Genomic DNA, 17726 nt, shown 5'->3' on the forward strand with positions numbered 1-17726 from the left:
GTCATGACAGAAGTGGTATCATACAGTGCAACTACTGATTAAACTGAGGTTTTTGCACAACTATTACAGTAAAGCTGTCGATTTATTTTTATGAGGAAAGAACAAACTAATGGATTGTATTGTTGTTGGATTTGAGGTTCTTTAATTAAGTCTTTCCTGATAGAAAAGTGAAGGATTGCCTCACTTTGTAGAGGATTTTCTTCTGGTGAGCAATTTCCATAAAAGGTCTCTTTACAGACAGATTAATTTATCAGTATTGTATCAGTACTTAGTGTTTCTGTACCTTTTTCATCAAAGAGTCTCCAAGCTCTTGATAAAATTCTTTGCAGGTGTCCTCTGTTTACTGTTGGGTGAGCCACCTTGAGGAGCATAGGTGCAGTTTCCTCAGGGAAATGCAGGATGTCAATGGGAGAGTAACAAAAGTAATAGCTTCACATGCCTGAGAGGTGATTAATGGAGTCTGCTGAGAACTCCAGGGTGTCTCTGAGAGGGTGTATGGATAAGCTCCATCTAGGGAACATGCTCCATGTAGGTATTTTGGTAGGCTGAAATCCTTGGGGCAAAGCCAATTGCCGTGTTCTCTGTTGGTGTAGACGAGGCCTGGGAGAGCAATGGGAAGGGCTGCCAGGTCAGAAACTCTGGCCTGCTTTTCCCTTTGCCTGTGTTTTGCTATGAGATGTTAGCAGATAATGGCAGTGAGTCAGGCTGCACCTCCGATATCCAGCTGCATGGTGAGGTGAAGGGTTGGTGCGGTGCTGATGAATTAGTGGTAGGCTTAGTGCTTAGTGCTAGCTGGCATTGCCCTGGGGTGTGTACAGGCATGGCTCCCGTGCCCTGTCTGGTGTGTGCCACAGGTGCAAATGATATGTTGAGGCAGCTGGAGAGACAGAAATAACGATAGTTTCTTCATTGTGAGATGCTCATGTTGGGACAGACCATGAGAGGGACCTATGAGGCAGGACAGCCCTAACAAATTTAGAATAAAGATCAGCACGGTGTTGTATTGGTCCTGGTGGACAATAAGACAGACTGGATTGTACTGCAGAAATCACCAGCTCTTGAACCACTGAATAGCAGGTTGCTCTTTGCTATCCATAAGGCTTATGATACCACGACTCTGTCCTTTCAGGGGAGCCGTGCTATTTGAGAGGCCAGGAGCTGCCACAAGCTTTGTATTCTGCTGTGTGCAGAGACTCTGGGTCTGCCCACCCTTTTTGTGAGCTACCAGGAGCAAGACTCTTTATAAGGTCATCCATTTGGGTGGATGGATAGCTGGTTTGCTACCTTTCTGCATATAGTCATATTCAAAATGCAGCGTTACTGAGTATGCCAACTAGTTTTGAAATAAAGAACATAACTGGTTTTATATTATGTTCACTCTTCAGTATACAAAGACACTCTTCAGTGTCTCTATTGCTCTGTTTTAAAAAAAATTCCAAATCTGTATCTTACAGACTTAAGTGCTGTTAGACTGACCAACAACCTCCATAGGAGATTTTTAAACACGGTGTGATCTTTTTTGCTACAGAAAGTGAAAGATTCTTAGTGATGTCTTTCCCCCTCAAATGTTGTATACAGAAATTGTTGCTAGCTGTTTGCCATATTTTAACCTAAGGTTTGACAAAACAAGTTCTTATTTCAAGCATTACAGTCTACAGGCAGTAAGAACAAGGAAGAGATATGTGCTAAAGAAACCACACCCTCAGGCAACCGTATTACATGGCTGCAGTCGAAAAGCACATGATCCTACGCTTGCACTAAAAAATCTTCTTCCTTTTGCCCTCAAAGCAATTGGCTGTGATAGCACCTAGTACTTAGAGGCTCAGATAAGCCCAATATCCTCTTTCTCTGTCTCTGAGCCATTGTCCTAGTTTCAGCTGGGATAGAGCTAACTGTCTTCCTAGTAGCTGGTACGGTGCTATGTTTTGAGTTCAGTATGTGAAGAATGTTGATAACACTGATGTTTTCAGTTGTTGCTCAGTAGTGTTTAGACTAAAGTCAAGGATTTTTCAGCTTCTCGTGCCCAGCCAGCGAGAAAGCTGGAGGGGCACAAGAAGTTGGCACAGGACACAGCCAGGGCAGCTGACCCAAACTGGCCAACAGGGTATTCCATACCATGGGATGTCCCATCTAGTATAGGAAGTGGGGGGAGTGGGGGCGGGGGGGATCGCCGCTTGGGGACTGGCTGGGTGTCGGTCGGTGGGTGGTGAGCAATTGCACTGCGCATCATTTGTACATTCCAATCCTTTCATTATTGCTGTTGTCATTTTATTAGTGTTATCATTATCATTACTAGTTTCTCCTTTTCTGTTCTATTAAACCGTTCTTATCTCAACCCGCGGGTTTTGCTTCTTTTTTCCCAATTTTCTCCCCCATCCCACTGGGTAGGGGGGAAGTGAGTGAGTGGCTGCGTGGTGTTTAGTTGCTGGCTGGGGTTAAACCATGACAGCCATGCAGTTGAAGTCCAAGAAAGTGGCTCAAGACAGCCTGCATATTCGAGTACATGTTTTCATAGAGCAACATGGGGGTTTTGTGGTGGAGGACAGAAGAAGAAAAACAGCACAGAAAGTGGGGTATATATGAGAGAGAGTAGTGTGCCTTGAATATCACACAAAAGATGTATAGATGAGAAGCAAGAACAGACCATCATTCACATTTTTAAAGTTGCCATTAGCAAAGAATCTGGAGATTTTGGAGAAGAGAGAAAAGTGGAAAGAGAGACAATATCGACCACGTGGCAGAAGACACTGTAATCCAGCCAGTAAGGCTGCCTGGCTCCCGGTCACCAGCTCATGTCCCTGCCTGGCCCATACGCCCCAGTGCACCTGCCCTGGGCACCCTGGACTCTGTGGCTCCGGCTGCTTTCCCCTTCTGTGCGCTCCACCCAGGGGCTGAGTCATGGCTTAAAATAGAAAGCGAACTATTCAGGAAGGGGTTGTCTGCCCAGGCGTTTGTGCCCTGCCCAGCCCAATGGGGTCTTGATTCAGGCTGTGTACTCCAAGTGCTATTTTAAAGCAAAAGTAAATAGCACTATATATGTCAGTACTCAGACACAGGGTTTTGAGCAATAGCTCAGCCCCGTATTTGAACTCAGTTCCATCTTAAAGTATGGCAATATCTTAAGGTGGAAAATAGGAATTTTTCTTTGACAGATTTCTTTGACTTACGAGAAATGAATGAGCATACACAGGAATATGAAGTCCAGAAGTTAGGGGAAATTAAACCTGTTGCTTTCAAAGCTTCCCATGGAAATTTTCCCCTCTCTGCAAGGTAGCATTGGAATTTTCCTCTCACTGCAACCCAGCCTATCCCGCTGTCTATGGTTTCTGTGCCAGATACTATTGCATCTATTGTAGCTCTAGCTGAAGCAACTGAACAGGGCATGGTATCGCTTGTACAGTAGAAACCAAGAAGGATTTTCTTTCTCCAGGCTCTTCTCTCAGTGCAAAACATCTGCAGTTATCCCTGGAGGCCTGATCCCAAAGTCAGTAGGAGTCTTTTTGTTCTGCTGGCCCACATCCAGAGTCTGAATGCACAATACAGCTCAGTATGTTGCAGTGTTTCTTCAAGCCAATAGAAAACTATGTTGAATGCCCACTGATAATTTTATTAATACTGTTTAGTTATATTTTATTTTAAATTCCAAACTACAGTAATTCTCTGTGCAAATGAAAAAAATTATCCCATGTTCCCCTTTGGCTTGATGACTTTTGTCTGGCTAATTTATGACCCATCCTAGCGCACTCCTTCTTGCTGTTACACACTTATTTATTATTGCTGCTGCCACAATTAGGTTATCTCCTTTCTTCTTTCTGATACCTGATACTCCAGACTTTTGATCTCTGGCCCTGGGGAATGTCATTTGTAATTCCCAAGTGCGGAGCCTGCCATGATGAGAACAGCTATTGTTTATATACCACCATTTCAATTTCCTTACCAGTGGAAAAACCTGTGGTGGGGCAGGAATAGAATATAATTTCTTGCCTCATCAGCCATGGATCACTGTAACTGCAATGAATCCAGTCACATTGTCAAAGCAAGGAGTGAGAAGGGAGAAAGACAGTGAAGATTTCAGATCTGCAACTTCCACTGCACATTAGTGTGTGCTCTGTAACTTTAGGAACATGTAGTCAGGCTTGGTGATGCTCAGTTTTCTACAATCTCTTGGAAGTGATGGAGAGGGAAGCTGAAATTGCCAACACAGATTTTAGAAGCTGTAATTTTTTTCCTTATGTAGTTGGTGTAACCCAGCTGACTCTTTCATCTCCCTGTTTATCCACCTTACCCTAATGGCACCAGAGCAGGCACGTGATGCTTGCTAGAGGGAGAATTTATCCTGTCTCTGTCATTGAGAATGTTCAGCCATCTAGAGAGGTCATTGCTGGGCAGAGTGAGATGCTACAGTCTCAGAAGCACATGTATCCATTGCAGATTTTGCCAAGGCCTCTGTTAACAAAGCACTAATAGGTTGGTATGGAAATTTTCCCTCTCTTTTCCTTGCTCATTCCTTACTGCTGGCAGTTATTGCTGCTGCTTACAAAAATATGATAAAATGTTCGGTGACTTTCTGAGTGCGTGCTCCACAAACTGTCTGAAGCACTGCTTTGCGATGAAGGAAACCTGTAGCACATATTTTATAGGGTCAAAATCTTTTCATGCAACTTGACTGTGTTACAGTCCATAAATTCTTGTGTGTGTTGTTCTCCTATGCTTTGTGTATCCTTTGTGTAATAAAAAGCACATCAAGTTATTAGCAAAGGCTAAATCCTGCGCTGAAGCAAATAGCCAATTAGTTGTAGTATTTATTTTTCTTGTCTAAGGACTTCAGGTCTGTTTGTGATGCCAGAGCACCAGCATTTTGTTCCTGGTTTGGAATCAGTGAACTGTAGTCTGTGTGTCTGATCAATAAACTGTTTAGGTCTGTCACTGGCTAGATGTACTTAGAACACCTGGCACTGAAATCCCTAATTTCAGCTTCAGTAGCTGTGAATTATCAGATTAGGGTAAGGTGGTGTTTGTGTAAGCAAAAGCATTTTTAGAACTCTCATGTTCCTTTAACATGCAGCCCATTTTATTGCTGTTATAGTTGTTATTTTCTTTAGGCACTGAGATCCCGAAGTGTTTTATTTATGCAGATGACAAATTATTTGGTCTTGAGGGTTTGGGTTTTTTCCCTTTTTTTTCTGTAGACGTCAAGGTTGTCACAACCCACATCAGGTTTTGCTCATTCAGTAATTTTATATCTTACATGTTTTTCCTTTTCTTTCCAGATGCAGAGGGAAGTTGCTTATGCGGGCCGAGACGGCCCAAGTGCTTCCCGCCCTGGATCTGCCACACACCCTCCTCATGCGATGCCCAGCTCTCCACCCTCCACCCCGGTGCCCCACTCCATGCCTCCCTCTCCGTCCAGGATTCCCTATGGCGGGGGCCGGCCCATGGGTGTGCCAGGCAACGCCACCATCCCCAGGGACCGGCTCTCCAGCGTGCCAGCCTCACGCTCGATATCACCCAGCCCAAGCGCCATTTTGGAGAGACGGGACGTGAAGCCAGATGAGGACATGAGTAACAAAAACCTTGCCCTGATCCGAAATGAAGGTCTGTACGGTGACCCCTACTTGTTTCACGAGGGGAGGATGAGTGTGGCCACACCCCACTCTGGACACCCCCTCGATGTCCCCGATCACATCGTAGCCTACCATCGCAGTGCCATGAGATCATCAAGCACTTACTGCAACCCCTCTATGCAGCCTGAAATGCTGGAGCAGTCCTTGTACAGACAAAAGTCACGGAAGTACCCGGAGAGCCATTTGCCCACTCTTGGCTCTAAAACGCCTCCTGCCTCACCCCACAGGGTGGCTGACATGAGAATGATCGATATTCATCCTCACCATAGTGCTCACATTCCCCCCCACACCATCCAGCCTGACAGGTCTTCCCCCAGCCGCCAGTCCTTCAAAAAGGAGCCGGGACCGCCTGTGTTCGTGGACGCAAAAGCACGGAGCGCCCTTGGCCTCCCAGGCATGGCTGAGGCAGTGCCGTCTCCAGTCGACAAGCAGGCTTTTGGCTATGGGTCACCTGTGATGCCCAAGGACAAGGAGACAAGGTAAGGCAGGGCCGGGGCTTAATTCATGCAAATGAGAAACGTTCCTAATCTGCACATCTTGTAACACCCAGGGGACAATGTAATGTGCAGGAGGCCGCTGCACTGGGCTGCAGTGTTTATTAGGCGTCTGTCAAGGTAGTTAGTAATTTAGAGGAGATGCGACACCACCCGTTATTAATCTGAAAGTATTGTCAACCCATGATGAATCCCTAGTTATTTTCATTTGTGTAAATTTCAGTCATTGGAAAAAATATAATAAAATAAAATGATTAAGTAGGATTTTTCTTTCCAGACAACCGGATCATGTTACAAGAACAAATGATGTTCTGTTCCCGCTAATAAGGGAATATATTTCACCCCTGTTAAGAATGACACTCTGATATTACAATTTTGGTTCTTTATGGAGTGGAGTTTTTCTCATCGAGTGTTAGGAAATGGGAAGAATTTATCATTACTGTCTTATCTCCTGTAAAACATGAATTTGCATAAAAATAGGACAGTTGTTTATAATAATGTTCCTCGAGGGGAAACTGCTGAGAAGAGCAAGTCTGTCCCAGGGAAGAAATTGAAACACGAACGCTGTTCCCAATGATTTCTCCAGCATCACAGATAGTTGGTGACCTGACTGTTGTTAACTTTTGCGTGCTGACAATGATGACAATGATCTCTCCTGTCTTTTTAAGGACCAGATTTACGCAAAGGTCTGTGAAGGCTTCTCCTGCCATAGACCCTGCCCTAGGAGAGAAAAATCGTTACACTGCCAGTTGGTTGCTGTGTATTTGTATGAGTTGCACTAATCTCTAGCGTATTGTTTGTGCTGTTAACTTTTATAGAGCTCTTTAGGGAAGTGAAGATGAATAGCTGGAAAATGCTGAGCTCACAGAGGCCAAAGGTAACTGCTGACTGCCTTAACCACTGGGGAGATATGGAGCTTCATATAGCCCCCAAACTTCCCTTCCACCTGAGCAACTTGCTCAACAATTAATTAGTCGCCTCTGATGATGCTTGGCCAGAAGAAAGAATGTGTTGTGAGGTCCATTGGTGGGGAGAAAATGGAGGACAAAAGAAAATCAGCCATCCACAGAAATTACAGGCTTATAGTGTGGTAGTTATGTTGACACAAGGGTATGAGTTAGGGCATATTACAATCTAGGGTCAGTGAAACCTGATTTGTATCTATTTATTTCCAAGAAAAAGATGCAGGTACTTGAAATTTCATTTCAAGCTTCCATTATTGCAACTAGGAAATAACTTGAACTACGTTTGCCAATTCTAATCCAAGAGAGAGCTTTCAGATTGAAAATTTTACAAGGTTCATCTTAGAGGGTTGAAAATAAGGGAGGACACCAACAACTTTACAGTCTGTGCAACTTTCTCTCTCCCCTCTGGGTATCTCATCTGTTCACTCAGCTACACAGACATGCACAAGGTTGTGTATTTGTGAACATATAAAGAGCAACTATACAGATAGTTCTGCAGCTCCTTAAGGGGAGCTTTGCACCAGGAGTTTTAGTCCTGGTCCCAGAATATATTCACAGTGATGAAAATAGCATTTGCATAATTACACTTCCAAATAAATACATGACCTTAAAATTCAGCATGGTATGTATTAGTCACATGGCACTGAAAAAAATCATTCTGAAAGCTGCCCTTATGGATTGTGGGTTTTTTAACCTTGAGAAAGTGTGACTTTTAAAAAAATCATTGTAAATACCAATACCAAGCAAATGGGTGTTCTTTCTAACCACTGCAATATTAAGAATTGGGTTTGGGTTCTACAGACACAAAATGCTCTAAGCCTTATTTTAGCTTTGTAATAATTTCATAAACTTTGAAAGCAAACACTGTTGAGATTGCACTAAACAAGGAACACTAAGGATATCCAGGCTGAGGTGCTCTTTTCCTGCTTCAGCAGGGACTGAATTGTTACAAGGTTGTTATGAATACCTGAAAAGTGACGCATATAATGGCAGAAAGGTATACCCTACCTTGTTGTGTAGGACTTACAGTTTATACCCATAAGCAGCACAGCTGGGCTTGCTTCTGTGAGTAAGAATATTTTGGGATTGGAGAGATAGGGCTGAATTCATCCTCTCCCAAGCATGGTAAAATGAGGCCTTCCAGGCCTGGTAAAATGAGGTGTGTGCTGCTCTGTCACGCATATTATCCACTTGCTGATGACTGTGCAAAAAGCCTAAAAACCAGGCCACAGAAAGCGAATGGTGGTGTATTCAGTCAGCCTGCATGCAGTGGCAGGTGTAGGGTAGCAGCAAAAGGGCAGATTGAGAATCTGTTAGCCTTGGGGATACTGAGGGAGGTCTTTTGCATTTTTTCACTGTGACAAGAGAGACTCCCCATCCTGACTTATTCAGGAGTGGGCTGAGGACCCTGCAAGCATCAAACTCATCATCTCAGCACTGTTGTTCCTTCAGTCCCTAGTGAAGTGTGCTGAGAACAAAGAAAACATCGCTTGTGCCATCTCTGTGGAAATCACCTTGAAGTAGCACTGTCACAACCTCAGGACAATACATAGTTTAAACATAAGTCAGAGAAAAGATTAAAATGGATAGTGACAATGCCAGAAGTTAAACTGAATCTCTCTTCCACTGTTAATTCTCCTTCAATTTTTCCAGTCTGTGGCTGAAGTGGGATATATACGTACTTTATCAGAATATGTTAGGTACTTATAGCACATCAGACCTCTCATTGACCGTATCCTGGTTTTATTGAAGAAAATGGGTCCATTACCTTTGGAATGTTAACTGCAGCAGATGTGGGTCTACAAAAGATGAAAACCGGTATTTCCGATCTCTTGGAGTTTCCCATTTTAGTTTTGCATTGCGGAAGCCAGTCTCATCAAGCCTGTTATTTAAGCCAGAGTTGAGGGGGATTTAATTGCTTCATGTAATATTTTCTTGTATCTGTTTTACCTCGAGTATTTTCAAGGTAGCTACTTCTGCAGTATAAAGCATTGAATAAATTCTCACATTGAATAAATTCTCACAGTAATTCATTTACCAGAAGAGTTCCATATAAAGCTCTTTTACAACAGTGACAAGAAACAAGTTCATGGAGATTTAAAAAAAAAAAAATTTTGGTATTCATATACAAAAAAATATTAGAAGTTGCAACAGGTTGCAGCAGTTCATCTTCGAGGGGTCATCATGCCTGAGGTTTACAGGAAGAATGAGTAAATTTTTGTGAGTGAGCATGAGTTGTTTAAACAGTGATTTGCTATCATATTTTTGGATGGCCCATTTATGTAGCTTATGGTGGACAGTTCTGGAAGTTACTATAGGCAAAGCAGATGTTTAAATGTTGATAAATTGGAAAAGAAGCAGTTTACCCAAAAGTGCATTAAATTAAATGCCATTTAATTTACACTCTTTGCATTTAAAACACACATGTTGCAAAATTCTAGGTTATTTGATAGTGCTGAATATGTATATAATAAATGCCGCTACTCACTAAAATACAATCCTTAGAATAGCAAGATAGCTGTTTAGAACATTTTTCTTCTAAAAGCATTTCAGGAGTGAACTGTGGTTGTCTTCTGCCTGAACACAACTTTTGTCCCCTTCTTTTTATGCCACGTTAGTGAGAAAAGATGATGGTAGAACTGAGCAAAAAATGTGATCAAATTCACAGCTTGTGGCTTGCAGTTCAAGACTAAAGTGTAATGGCCACGTATAGGTTATTAGATATTGTTCCCATCACAAAACCACTTTATTGTTTGATATGTTAAAGTATAGATGGACTCTCTATGCATTAGGAGAAAATGGTCATACTCTAAAGCCATGGACAGCGGCAGACTCCATCAGCAATGCACTGAAAATTGTATAAGAAGGGTGGACTTTGCAGATATACCCCCTCAGACACTTTCCATGGGGCCAAAATTGCATCTTCCTTTGTGAAAGATGTTGAATAACCAGGCAGAAAAAGGTGAATGCAAATGACCAATACAGGATGGAGGAAAGGTAAGCTGTACTTTGGCTTCCTTCTGTTGGAGGAACTGTTTGTAGCAAGATGAGATGCAGGCTCTTGGATAAGAGTTGTAAAATCGTATGGTAGCTGGCAGTGCTTCAGAGGTTCCCTTTTCCCTTTAGTTTCAAGCTGTAGAAAGTTTGCGTTTAACCTTATTCTTAAAAGATTGAAATATTGACCTGTGTGTATTTTTCCCTTGGGAGAAGAGCAGAGTAGAGAAGAGTTCTGCTGGTCTTTGCTTCACACCCTTCCAGCTTATCCACTCTGGTGTTTTGGGGAGACTTTGGGGTAAAGTCTGACTGTGCCGCTTTCACTTGGTTCTAGGGAAGCCAGTAGGAAAGACAACCTACTCCTGTTTCCTTTCTTTTCCCAGTGAGATAAAATAATTTCTAATGAAATGTTTCTCTCATAGTGTAATACAGAAAGAAATGTATTTTTCCCTGTCTCTGACCCTCTTTCTGATTACTATACAGACTTCACTCGGGGTTTAACTATAAAATATGAAGTCACTGAAAATCTTTCTCCAGGATAGTATGCCAAATAGTTCATGGTGCCAGACTTGGTATTTGAGTACGTCTGTTATGGATGATGCACTGCACAGCCTAGGGTTGGACAGGAACATGAATGAACAGTTACACAGCCCACTTCTAGTTTGCATCTGTACGAAGTATCTTCTCAGTGATGTGAATATTAAAGATTTCCCCAGGAAAGGGAAGGAACATGCAAGTCATGCTTAAATAGCGTTGTTGTGAGAAGTGGGTACCAATTCAGCAATACACTGTACCCTGCTTGGGATTACTTCCAGTTAATTGCAGTAGAGGGAATGACATGAAACCTCAGTGAAGCTGTAAGGAAGAAATCCGGTGATGAAATCTGATGTCTCAGTGCACAGTCCCCAGAGAAGCAAGGGCTTGTTTTGCTGTTGGTGAATTTGGGGAGCGAGATGCTAAGGCAGGGCCCCAGTGCCTGGACGTACCCGGGGCCGGGGCTGTGGACCAGGCTGCTGGGGAGAACTGGGCTGGTGAGCGGGCCGTGCCTGGTTTGCTGGCCAAGGTCTGCGACAAGCCAAAGCCAGGTCTGACAGAGAGGCCTGCTAGAGCTGGGAGTCACTTCTGACCTTGCCCCCTTCCTTCCTCCCCCACCATGCCACCACCTCTGACTCTCCCAGCATTCACAGGAAAACAATGAGAAACAATGCCTTTCCGTGCTCAGGCTGATAAAATAGCCATTTCTTTCCCAACTGCTGTAGGAGGGACCCTCCCTGCTCTTCCGGGGTGGTGGAGAGATGCAGATTTATCTGGGAAATTAATCCGGGAACAGAGACAGGGTTCAGCCTTCTCATGCTACCACCGCCGGCAAAGGGGCACTGCTGCATTTGGTTCTGCCTGGCCCTCTCTTCTAGTGCTCCGTATCCCGGCCTGCCCTGTCCGCGGGGGCCCTGGCCTGCCCCATGTCACTGGAGTGCCGGCCTGCCCCGTGCTGTGGGGACCCTGGCCTGCCCGGTGCGGGAAGGGATGGTGGGGCAGGCTGTTCCCCCCACCTTCCTTCTCCACAGCAGGGAGCACAGCAAGAGGTAGAGAATATGATGTTGAGAACCAAAAATGCGCAACTATCATGACAGTGCCAGCATCCCTGATAGACCCCAGCCTGGCACAGTCTGAAGAAAGCGTTCGTGTTCTCCCTCCGGAGCCAAGGTTGCTCCAGCCCTTCACAGGGAAGCCAGAGGGGAAGGGGGTGGCTGCAGAGCCCGACCCTGCCCCTCCAGGGCCATGTGGCGGGTGGCGGGACTGGGCCACCAGCCCTCCAGCCACGTCAGCCCAGGGCACGGCCCTGCTGCCGTGCCAGCCGCGTCCCTCCCTGCCCTTGCTGGAGCGTGCTGCCTCCCACCGCCTTCAGTCAGACCGCCAGCTCTCCGAAAATCAGGTCATTTTATTTAATGCCTAAAAGGCGCCTCCTTTCAGACACCTGTTTTTGAAATGTTTGGTGCTGATGGCCATAACAACTCTGGGTATTACAGTGAAACGATTACAGGAAAAATCCTGCCTTGTCTTTAACAGAGTAACTCCAGAGCACATGTAGATTCTTCACATTCTTAATGCTTTTACCATATGAAAAATAATGTGCTCTGTGCAATTGATTCCAGTATTTCATTCGTTTTTCATCATCTCCTATCTCTGGAACATCCCTCTCCCTCTTAACAACATATTTTCCTAGATTTCATGGCAAAGGACAAGATCAGCTTTGTGTTGCCATAATCTCTTTTGAAGCAGAAAATTGTTTCCAGATTATCGAATGTGGGATGGAAAAAACATCATATTTATGAATTGGTAAAACAGATAGACTTCCAATTGAGTTTAGTTCCAGGAAGGTTTTGTGATGATTAGCTGGGAAAAATAAATGTTTTCATTATTAAGTGTCAAAAATGCTGCATTAAAGTTTGTTAGAACGTATTTATCCCAGGCTTTTAGTACTTGTTTTTGTTCCAAAGGTTACTGTAGCTTGAACCAGTTTCTTTTTTTAAAACTTATAATAGCGGAAATTCTGTAACGTATTTCTTGGTTTGAAATGAATTAGGTCAGATTCACTAGTCTTCTCATCACCATTCAAAATACCTTTCAACATGAAGACAGAAAAGCAAGACGCGCACGCTGTATTAAATTGCAGTAAGAACAAGTCTGCCGGCTGGGGACTGACTGAGCACTCTCTTCTTCCCTCCTTGTTTCTGTTAGCATCTCATTACTTGTTTTGCTGCCCTGTTTTCTCAACGTCTGGGTGTCTCGGAGTCTCTCCTGGCTGTGGTATCTGTGTGCTGTCCCAGCAAACCTCTATTTCATTCCCTGAATGTGAATGAAATAATTAGCCTGGATAATCTGGCTGGCTACAAGCTGGGCTGGTTACTTGCTTTGTATCATGTCAGCTTGCTTTTGCCTGGTATTGGTACCTACATCTGAGTTTATATGGACCTTATTGATTGGCATTATTGCTTTGGCCACCAAACGGCAACTGGAGCTGGGGCTGGCCAGAGCTTAGCTGCTCCCATGTACCCAGGACGCCGCGGTGGTGGTGGATGGCCCCTGCAGCAGGCTGAGTCTGGGGCTGAGTGTGTCTGTCCTGTCTTCTTTCATCAGTCATCGCTGCTGGTCTTAGCCACTTGCTTTTCGAAAGTTTTGTTCCCAGTCATCTTCCAAAATCACAGCCTGCTGTTAGCATTTGCTTTTGTGTGTCTCCCCAGTCACTTAACTGCTGGCATATAGGGATGCATTTTCATAAGGTCCTGTCTGAGGTACCATATTGATGCGTGTCTATGTTGTGGTGTGTCATTGACATACTGGCATGTGAAAGTAGGCACCTGCCTGAGCAAAAGGCTGTTCTGGAGTCCACCGAGGAAGTCACCTGGTACCTGACTAGTATATGCATTTATGTAAACAGATAAACGCACAAATGTTAGCCTTCCTATCCAAAAAAAGTCATTGTTGTTGCGTAGTGGCCTTTGGTACCTATGAAAACACTGACCATACCTATACAGTTCTTCATCTCTTTTCTCATAATTTTTAGAATTTCTCAGGATATGTGCATGAAAGCAAATCTGTTTTATGATAATATTGCTGTACAGTCTGCATTTGGTGTCCTGTGCCTTTCTGTCACATTGCTGTCCTTTCCAAAGCAGACAATTGTGATGTCAGGTGCAAAGGATTTGGGCTGGGAAGTAGGCAGCTTGGACAGATTAAATGCTTCGCAGACAAATATCCTGGGGTTTGGGAAAGTAAAAATAGTAACAAGAAGTGTAAAGTCTTTAATCCTGAAACCTTATACACAGGCAAAACTATTGGCCCAGTGTAGGTAAAAGAGAAAATATATGTAATGCTGAAAAAAATTATTTTCGCTAGTTCCGAGAAGCATTAACTGATTGTTTTAGGTGCCTGTCTCATGAGAGCATTAGAATCTTATTATCTAGGTGGTTGTTTGTTTTGTTCTTTTTTAACCAAGCAGATGTCTTTTTTATTGTCTGTTACCATGCAAAAGCTGTCCAAACCAAGATGCGGTAAGTTGCTGCAACAAGGTATATGCAAACTGGTACCCATGGGCCTTTGCACAAACTCTGTAGTGTCTTTCCAATCCTGTGGTAATCATTCACCTAGAAAAACAAGTCTGAAAGCAAATATATCTGGCTTTAACAAACGGTTCTCTTGTCTTACAGAGAGAGGATACAAGCCATGGAGAAACAGATTGCCAGTTTAACTGGTCTTGTTCAGTCTGCGCTTTTTAAAGGGCCAAATACAAGTAATAGCAAAGATGCTTCTAGGTAAAAAAAGAATTCATTAAATCTGTTTCTCTGTAATGATTTTAGTAATCAATCAACAAAAATAATATTTGAATGTAATAGTAAAAAACCCGTGAATGCTCAATCATTTTTAAATATCTTTATCATCCCCATGAGAATGCTAGGCAGAGAGGAAGAATATGCCAAATGATGGATGGAGATTAACTGCATTACTTTTCTTTGTGTTAAAAAGAATTAATGTAGCTACATCTCTGTGCTTTCTACTGCTTATACTCCATTCCTTGCTTAACTTGTATTAAAAGCTGATTTTTAAAAAAAACAACTGACAAGCTACTGGTGATTTAAATTAAAAATATATATAGACAAGGCCATTTAATTTGCTGATTATAAACTTCACTACAGTTTTATTGTTAGTAAGTTAAAGTTATGATTTTTCTTTTTATTACTTAGTGAGAAGATGATGTTGAAAATTGTGTCCAGCAAGAGCAGCGTTGACACTGCAGGTAAGATAATTCACTTTTAATTTACAAGTCATTCAGGTATATGAATAGCTCTAACATTACTACCATCCCAGCTTATGGAAATGTCAAATTTACTTAAATTCCCATAGCTGTACTGTCAGAACTGACGTTTAAGTTCAGGATATGGGAGTCAATCACATCTTTGTTAAGAGAGGAATTTCTGACAGGTTGAGGTGGTCTTTGGAATGAATTTCACACATGCGCTGAATGGTTTAAATGAGATGCAGACTCTCTGCATATGGTGAATTTTCCAGTGACTCATCCCATCTATAGTATATATCTGTCATTAACCCCAGATGTGTCCAGATTGCTGTAGAAGGCTAAATATTGCATTCCTATTCTGGTCACCTGAACTTTTCTCTAAGGTTCTTCTGTCAATAGGATGCTATGGATGTAATGACACTAAGGAATTTAGCAGTCAGCAAGATAGCACTTTCCCTAATTAAGCCATATTGATCTGTTACTAATTATTAGCATGCGCCTAAACTGTTCTGAGCAAGCATCAATTATGAAGCCAGTAAGAGCTGGTCTTATTTTAGTTTCCCACTTGGAGAGCTGTTAAGTGTTTAAAAGATGGAGTTAAGGCTGTTGTGAAAGAAGATCTCCATGTGATTGGAGCTCTTTGTGTATGGGCTGCTGCTGGAGATGTCTGCAGGGGGTGTGTGTGTTTATATGCCTCCTCTTCACCCTTTGTCATGCACTGAATGCAAATAAAGGCAGTTCCTTACTTCCTGGTAATGCTCTTCCCACAGGGAGGTCTGTGCTCCGGCAGGTAGTAAACCACACACATTTATTAGCAAAACTATTATGTTCTTAACAAGCCTTTCTGTTGGAGCTGTTAGTTCACGTTCAGGATTCCTGTTTATCTGGAATTGCAGTATGTCCTCCTAACTGACAGAAATCAAGCCAGACCTGGAAACTATTGAGCATATGCAAGAGAGAAAGAGCTGAAGTCCTGGTACTGGAGCTTTGCTCCCAAGCCACTCTCTGGTCCCATTCCAACTCTTCCCTTCCTGCTGGCCCCTGGATGGGGAGAGAAATACTTAAGGCTCTGAAGAAATAAGTTGTAATTTATCAGTTTCAGACAACTTACTGAAAAGTCCACCATTTTTCAAAACAGCTGCAAAATGCTCTTAGACTTTTCCCTGTTTCAGTATCATTACACACTGAGAATTTATGGTATTTCCCACTTGCATAGGCCTTGTCTCATACAAAGCACCTATGAAACCATCAAATCCTGCATGCACATTGCCTTGTGTTCCTCTTTGTATTGTATTACTGTTCGGCCTTTCAGCTTTCCCTTTGTTTGTACTAATTCAGATAAGTACTTTGTGGCAGGCACTGAGCTGGAGATCCTGATCTACATGGGCCCTGGTTTGAGTGGGACTTTGGACTAGATGACGTCCAGAGGTCCCTTTCAACCTAAATTATGCAGTGATTTGTGTGTGCATGTGTCAATGTGCTCTCAATGAAATGAGAAATGGAATAATATTCATTGGGAAAATGACCCTACACAAAGCAAAGGTGGGGATTCCTCAGTGTGAAAGTCATGCCCAGCCCACCAGAATAGCATGGTTCATCTGACCAGCAACCATTTCCTGCCACTGTTGTTCCCAAAGACTCCTCACTACCTTATCATATGACTGAACGCGTGTCCCTGAAAGGGCAAAATTACATCTAACAGCTGCATGTCCAAACGTGGGGGGGTGGAGGGTGGGGCGTGTAATTTACTGTCAAAAGACCAGATCAGCATCTGTCATGTACTGACAGAGACATTGACTTTGTCACACGGCCATGCCCATATCCAGCATGTGAGTAAGGATACCAGCATTCAGGTTGTGCAATAGATGCCTTTCTGATCACCTGGGGGAGATGGGGATAGGGCAGTGGGGGCAGCCATGCAGCTAGCTGTCTGCAAGGTTTCCTATCAGTGCTATAAAGTCTAGTTGCAACTCCAGCATCTGCATCCCTAAATCCTGTCCTTCCAGCATGACTCAGCCACAAAACTAAATTGTAGCGGGTAAGGGAAACAAGGTGTGATGCTGACCCCAATATACTACAGTATTGTAACCCGCATCAGCTATTATTGAAGACTACTGTATAATAGAATAATCCTGTATAATAGAATAGTTTGCTTTTGCACTTGCTTTTGAAATTGCGTGTGACAGGGTCTAATAAGTCAATGCAGTCCCTGCTTACTTGAAAATTAGGCAATCTGCCAGAATATGTTACAGAATGTTTCTCCTTTTTGTAAATATGCTTGGGTTTAAACGTGCCAGCAGCACCTAGAAACACTTCTGCTGACCGCTGTTTTGTTCTTCAATTCACCCCGATCCTTATTAAGTATAGCCATTTAGACAGTCGACTCTTACTATACAGTTCCACTTGACAACGGTGCACTGAGATACCAGTTTTAGCAATTTCAAAGTCTATTTGAAAGAAAAAGTAGTATGAAATGTTGATTGAGCAGTCCTTTCTAGAGCACTGGTAAGCAGAAACGTGAATTGCTTCCCATCCTGAAGAATAAAACATCTGTGCAGGATAAAATTGGCTCATCAATGTTGAACCAACATTGTATTTTATAGTATGTGTTCCAATAATAGGAGACTTTCATGCAAAAAATAGAGAACTAGCTCACTTGGGAAGGGAAAGAAACCCAAATTTCTAAATCCTAGATAACTCTCTATAGCTGGATTGTGAATACTCTGGTATTTTATATAAACCAAATTGTTGTATTTAACATGGTTTTTGCTTTGCCAGTCTGTAGCGGATTCTTTAGCCTCAAATATTAAAGACCCTAAATAAAAATGCTTTTTCACTGGGGAAAATGAGACTG

General features: G+C 43.0%; 1 protein-coding gene across 18 annotated transcripts in view; it reads left to right on the forward strand.

The window, feature by feature from the left end:
• Positions 1–17726, forward strand: part of KIAA1217 (KIAA1217 ortholog) — a 377603-nt gene that overhangs the window by 316782 nt on the left and 43095 nt on the right. For 13 of the 18 annotated variants that reach the window (XM_052804272.1, XM_052804291.1, XM_052804247.1 and 10 more), the window contains 3 exons: positions 5271–6103; positions 14286–14390; positions 14820–14872. In XM_052804272.1, coding sequence (XP_052660232.1) covers positions 5271–6103; positions 14286–14390; positions 14820–14872 — 991 coding nt within the window. The remainder of the gene's footprint in view (positions 1–5270; positions 6104–14285; positions 14391–14819; positions 14873–17726) is intronic. The other 5 variants (XM_052804399.1, XM_052804281.1, XM_052804368.1 and 2 more) reach the window with 1 other exon arrangement.

Source organism: Harpia harpyja, chromosome 1 (genome assembly GCF_026419915.1).
Source record: "Harpia harpyja isolate bHarHar1 chromosome 1, bHarHar1 primary haplotype, whole genome shotgun sequence".
NCBI lineage: Eukaryota > Metazoa > Chordata > Aves > Accipitriformes > Accipitridae > Harpia > Harpia harpyja.